This window comes from Nicotiana sylvestris, chromosome 6 (assembly GCF_000393655.2).
Source record: "Nicotiana sylvestris chromosome 6, ASM39365v2, whole genome shotgun sequence".
NCBI lineage: Eukaryota > Viridiplantae > Streptophyta > Magnoliopsida > Solanales > Solanaceae > Nicotiana > Nicotiana sylvestris.
Window position 1 is genome coordinate 141099624 of NC_091062.1, and position 6781 is coordinate 141106404.

The 6781-nt window shown below is 44.1% G+C and overlaps 1 protein-coding gene across 1 annotated transcript; it reads right to left on the bottom strand.

The window, feature by feature from the left end:
- Positions 1 to 3883: 3883 nt before the first annotated feature.
- Positions 3884 to 5506, bottom strand: LOC138871395 (uncharacterized). Its single transcript, XM_070149269.1, has 3 exons — positions 5387 to 5506; positions 4403 to 5089; positions 3884 to 4270 (listed from the first exon to the last, which is right to left on the bottom strand). The coding sequence occupies exons 1-3, from the start codon at positions 5504 to 5506 to the stop codon at positions 3884 to 3886; spliced, it is 1194 nt and encodes a 397-aa protein (XP_070005370.1).
- Positions 5507 to 6781: the final 1275 nt, after the last annotated feature.

Genomic DNA, 6781 nt, shown 5'->3' on the forward strand with positions numbered 1-6781 from the left:
AGCCCGTGAAGTGGGGTGTCAAAATCATTTCTTATTGCTTCCCTCTAAGAAACACTGAGACTATCTGTGCATGGTGAAATCGAAGGACCGATTTCTCGTTGACAAAATTGCTTTAGTAGGTCGCCTCGGAGGCTCGGGACCTCGAGTCGGTCACTTCCCTCGAGATTTGTCAATATCCGGCTGTGGATAACATAGATCGAAACCCCGGCGAACATGGGAAGCTTTTGAAGAATGCATCCGGAGTCGATTATGTCTGTTTGGGCGGCCTAACGATGGCCCGTGAACATGGGAAGCTTTTGAAGAATGCTAGTTATCTGTCCAATCTCGTTTTCTTTACTACTTAATGTATCTTGTACTAAGTTTGGGCTCCCCCCTCTTATAAAAAGGGAGTCATTCTCTCTCTTTCTTCTCTCTAACTTACTCGCTCGAGGCCACTTTAGCATTTGTTACTTTCTTACTTGTTCTTAATTTATTGCTTGGTATTGGCCATAAAGAGCCTTGCTTGATCATATCTTAATTGTTGCCCCATCCCCGACTACCCCCGATAGCTCGAGATCGAGCCAGATATTGACCTCGAGGTTCTTCATCGACCAGTCCGAGGCTCGGGCAGCAAGCCCTTGGGTTTGATTACTGCCCAGTTTTAGCTTGTATCTCTTCATTATACTTCATATTCTTAGCATCAACTGCCCTAACAACTAGCATAAAATAGATCATGTATTTTAGAATCCTATTTACAAATTTAATTGTTGTTACCATTTTCACGGTAAACAATTTATTTTCAGAAATCTCTTAATATCATGATACCATGGTTGAATATTTGGTTTCGTCTCAACCGTATTGTAATAACCATGCCTTTCACGGATTTGGATTTCCAACAGGTCAATGAGGACATTGCCTGGATATGGCAACATCGAGGCCAAAGTAGCGAGTGCATCGGCTAACTCATTGTGAAAACGAGGAATGTACCTGAACTCGACTGACTTGAACCACTTGCTAAGATCTTTCACATGTTGCCTGTATGGAATTAACATGACATCCCGAGTTTCCCATTCTCCCTGAGCTTGTCGGATGATCAGATCCGAATCTCCCATGATTATCAATTCTTCCACATCTTGGTCGATTGCCATATTCATACCCATAATGCAGGCTTCATTCTCGGTAGTGTTGTTTGTGCAGAAATACCGAAGTCGGGTTGTGGCTGGATTAAGTTGACCAGTTGGTGAGATCAAAATTGCCCCAATCCCGACAACTTTTGCGTTCACAACTCCATCGAAGAACATTTTCCAAGCATTGGTGTCTTCTGATGTTACCTCAACTGAATTTACTTCCTCGTCTAGGAAGTAAGTACTCAAAGGTTGTTATTCATCAACAGGGTTTTCAGTCAGGTGATCTGCTAAAGGTTGGGCTTTCATTGTCGTGGGGGTGACATAGACTATGTCAAATTCGGTGAGCAGGATCTGCCATTTTGCTAAGTGGTGATGAGATAAGTGGTGTAGGCCAATAAGTAATGCCTAATCTTCTAAGCGACCCAAGTTAGGGCACAACAAGTCCTTTCTAACAAAGTGTATTTAGCTTCGTAGCTAGTGAACTTCTTGCTCCAATAGTATATTGCCTGCTCTTTCTTCCCGGTCACATCATGTTGCCCAAGGACACATCCAAAGGAATTCTCCAAGACTGTCAAATACAAAAACAAAGGCCTCTCAGGTTCAGGTGGGACCAAGACTGGCGGATTCGACAGATATTCTTTGATTTTGTTGAAGGCTTCTTGACACTCATCTGTCCATTTAATCGCTGCATCTTTCTTTAACAGTTTAAATATGGGCTCACATGTGGATGTCAACTGAGAATGAACCGGATGATGTATTTCAACCTTCCCAACAGGCTCATAACCTCTTTCTTGGTTCTCGGAGGAGGCAAATCCCAAATAGACTTTATCTTCATTGGATCTAGCTCGATGCCCCTCCGACTGACTATAAATCCCAAGTGTTTGCCAGACGGACTCCCAATTGCACATTTAGCTGGATTTAGCTTTAATTTATACTTACGCAAACGCTCAAAGAACTTTCTCAGGTCCCGAACATGGTCGTCCTGTGCTATGGATTTCATGATCACATCGTCCACATACACCTCGATTTCTTGGTGCATCATGTCGTGAAAGATGGCAGTCATAGCCCTCATATAAGTTGCCCCAACATTCTTCAAACTAAAAGGCATGACCCTGTAACAATAGGTACCCCAGGGTGTGGTGAAGGCTGTCTTTTCGTGTCTTCTTCATCCATCAAGACCTGATGATATCCAGCATAACAATCCGCGAAAGATTGTATCTCATGTTTGGCATCGTTGTCAACAAGGATGTGGATGTTTGGCAAAGGGAAGTTGTCTTTGGGACTTGCTTTGTTTAGATCCCGATAGTCAACACACACTCGAGTTTTCCCATCTTTTTTTGGCACGGGAACCACATTAGCCAACCATGTGGTGTATCGGACCACTCGGATCACCCCCGCCTTCAACTATTTGGTGACCTCTTCCTTGATCTTGTCACTGATGTCGGTTTTGAACTTCTTCTATTTTTGCTGGACAGGGGGATAATCGAGTAAGTTGGTAATTTGAGGACCACTAAATCGACACTTAATCCTGGCATATCTTCGTAAGACCAAGCAAACACATCTTTGAATTCAAACAAAAGTTGAATCAATGCATCCCTAGTTCTTTCATCCGTGTGAATGCTTATCATGGTTTCTTGGACCTCTTTTGAACTACCCAAATTGACCAGCTCGGTTTCATTTAAGTTTGGCTTAGGTTTATTCTCGAATTGTTCCAGTTCTCGGTTTATTTCCCTAAAAGCCTCATCTTCGTCATATTCCGGTTCTTGATTCATTATTTCACCGTTAGACAGCGTGCTATGATCTGGGCATGAAGTTCGCAAGCATGTCATGTTATTTAAGTCCGCATTATAAGAACTGAAATAAAGAAATAAGAAAAGTAACAAAAATAAGAAAGAATAAAGAAAGAGATTCATAGACGATGAAATATTGATTTCATTTCATTGAATTTGAAGATATAAGGGTTTACATTGGAATTTTAAAGACAATAAACTAAAAGAAACATTCAAGTTACACCCTGGAATAACTCGGAATGTAGAAAAGGTGACAAGACTGGACTACCGAGATTCCCGCCTGACTGGAAACGGAGTAGCCTTCCAATTTTGCAGCTTGGCATCGGGCCCTATGAATTGAACCTCAACAGTGCTCGAGCCTTCACCCGGTTAGACCATATGGGCTTCATATAACATTTGCCTCATGACTCTACATATGTCCTCAATTTCCTCGGTCGTGAAGGCCTCATCTTCTTCTTCTTTCGCGTACTTTGGCTTGACAAATGTTTTGGAGAGATGTGGGATAGACTGAGGTAGAACCCACCCGTCATTCTTACGCTCTTTAGCCCATTTCAAGCCGGCTTCTGTACCTTGGAAACCGACACCAAAAAAGTTCTTACTGGCGGCCAAAGTGGTAGGTTCTGTGATACCTTGCAAAGATACCCCGAGCCCCTTCCCGGGCTTATACCCGTGCTTGATCATTTCAGTAGCGACCACGATTGATGCATTTGATAGAAAGGGTTGAGGACACGGGTTTCCTTCCTCGAATTGATCTGCGACCACAACCTCGAATGCTTGATAGACTGTGTGTTCGCTACCTTCCCTAGCTTAAAAACATGGGACTAACGAGTCCCGATAAAGTGATTGCTCATCTTCTCCATGAACCACAATTTCCTGATCTTCGTGTTCAAACTTCACCATTTGATGGATGGTGGAAGGTATGGCCCCCGCAACATGGATCCAAGTCCTTCCTAAGAGAAAATTATAGGAGGTATCCATGTCCAAGACCTAAAACGTCACTTCGAAATCCACAGGACCGATAGTCAAGATCAAATCAATTTCCCCTATTGTGTCCCTCTTGATGCCATCGAAAGCATGCAGACAAATATTATTAGGCCTGATCCTCTTAGTCCCAATTTCCATTCTTTGTAAAGTTGAGAGAGGGCATATGTCGACCCCTGATCCGCCATCCACCATGACTCTTTTTACATAGTACCCTTCACACTTAACTGTTAGATAAAGAGCTTTGTTATGGGCAGCCCCTTCTAGGGGAAAGACATTCTTGCTAAATGAAATCAGGTTGACTGTTAAGAATCTTTCTGCCATCCTTTCCAATTGCTCAACAGTGGTTTCAATCGGAACATAGGCTTTATTGAGGGTCTTTATCAGTACTTTCTGATGCTCATTCAAGCTTATCAGTAGAGACAAGAGCAAGACCTGAGCGGAAAACTTCCAGAGCTATTCAATTACCTCGTAGTTTGCAATTTTCATTTTTCAAAAGAATTCCTCTACTTCTTCGGCACTAACTGGCTTTTTTAGCGGGAAGCGCTTCTGCTTGGCATTGTTCACTTCTTCCAGATTGAGGTACTTCCCAGATGGGTTGGTTTCATTTACTTCCCCTATGATTTCTTTCCCCTTATATGTGATAATCTCTCTGTTGTAGTTCCAGGGGACTGAAGTGGGGTCTTTCATAGGCCTTTGTGGTGCGCGACTGATGATCAGGGGCTCGTTTAGCCTGGGTGGAATTACTGGTCCCCGCACCACATAAGTCCATTTGGGTACATACATCTTGGGTCTCTTGATCAGTTCGAACCTTTTAGGGGGACTCAATGTCAATTGTTCTTTCCTGTGAGCTTGGGGAACATAAAGAATGGCGTCTTTAGGGGGTGTTGTCCCTGTTTTGGTTTCCATCATATTTTCTTCACTTCGAACAGCAGAGTTACTCTTATTCTCCCCCTTATCTTGCTTTGCGGCAACCTTCGACTTCTTTTCAACATCGGCGATGGCAATGATAGCTTTTAGAGCTGGGTCAAACTCCTTATCTTCACAAATCATCCCAATAATTGGCCCATTGTTGTGAGCCGGCAATGGGTTATTGGTCACATTGAAGATCTCTTCATCTTTCAGCACTACCCTCTTTTGCTCTATTAAGTTTTCGATTGCCCTTTTGAGAATCCAACAGTCTTCAGTGTCATGCCCTTCTGCTCTTGAATTCTAAGCACATCGAGTACCATATCGGTAGGAGGGCGACTCTGGGTTTTGCCTAGTTTGTGGTACGAGCTGCAACAAACCCATTTGGACCAGTTTAGGGAAAAGGCTAGAGTATGATTCTCTAATAGGCGTAAAGTATGTTCTTTTGGGTGGCTCCCGGACAAGGGCATTGTATGGAAAATAATTTTGAGGGGGACGGGTATTATATGGGGCTTGGTGAGGAGGGTTATTTCTAGGAAGTGGAGCTCAGTTTTGGTTAAACTGTTGTTGTGGACGAGCATATGGCTGGGCGTTCATTACTGCGTACGGCTGAGGAGCCATAGCATAGGCCACATCCTGATGAGGATAATAATGTTGTGGGGTGCTTGGAGGAAAGTAACCTCTGGGTGGACGGGGGTTTCTCAGACTTGAAGCCGCCATCGCCACCTCTTCTTTCTTCTTTCTGTTTGCTACACCTCCTGACCCGTTTTGGATTGCTTGGATGTAGCTCTTATGGCAGATTGGCTCAATATGCGACCTGTTTTCAGACCATTTTCGACCATCTCACCAATCTTGAAAGCCTCAGCAAACGACTTTCCTATTGTAGACATCATATTCTGAAAGTAGTCAGCCTCCTGGGCTTGTAGAAAAACACTGACCATTTCGGTCTCATCCATCGGGGGCTTGACTCTGGCCACTTGTTCGCACCATTTAACAGCATATTCTCGGAAACTTTCCGATGACTTCTTTTTGAGATTTGACAGGGAATTCCTATCGGGAGTTATGTCTATGTTGTACTGAAATTGTCTGATGAAATCTCGAGTCAGATTCATCCCATATGTGCCAATGAGACATGTCTCAATCCATGTACCACTCAGATGCAATGCCAACTAGACTCTCTCCGAAATAAGCTATTAGGAGCTCTTCCTTTCCGCCTGCACCTCTTAATTGATTGCAATACCTTTTGAGGTGGGTTATGGGGTCCCCGTGCCCATCATATTTTTCGAACTTGGGGGTCTTGAAACCGAGGGGCAAATGCACATGCGGGAACATACATAGATCTGCATAGGATGTGCTCTTTTGGCCGCTCAATCCTTGTATATTCTTGAGGCTATGTTCCATGCTCCTCATCTTCCGAGTGATTTCCTCTTGCTCGGGGTTCTTTGTAGCCTTCTCTTGTCCCACGGTAAACTCGAACCGGGGTTATTGAGGGTAAGAATTGGTGGTGAAATGGGTAGGGTCTGGTGGAAAAGATGGTACTTGGAAAGTGAAGGATGATGGATCAAAGCTTGGCCTGGGCAAAGTTGGTTGTGCCATAGCCGAGGTTAGTGGTGCGGTAAATATGTTAGAGTCCACTCCCGAAATCACCTGGGGGCGAACCTCAGAAGGTGTTCCGGCAAAGTGAGTTGAGATGGTGGGGTATCCAAGGGGGGTATTGGGTAACTTATTGGGACGTTGGAATTTCCACTTACTCTGGGAAGTAACTTGGGGAAACCAGGTATGGAACTTGGCGGCTCTCTACCATTGGACCAAGCGTCCCACATTTCCAGCACGCGAAGGCGCAGTGCCCTATTCTCATCAGCAGCCACTGACTCTGAGGTTGGGATAACCGATAGCGGGCTATCCTCTAGGATGGGAATTGTTGGTGGATAACCTTCTAATGACATTTCTACACTGCCCTTGGATCTTGTAAAGTAAGGATGTGAAGCCAGGTTA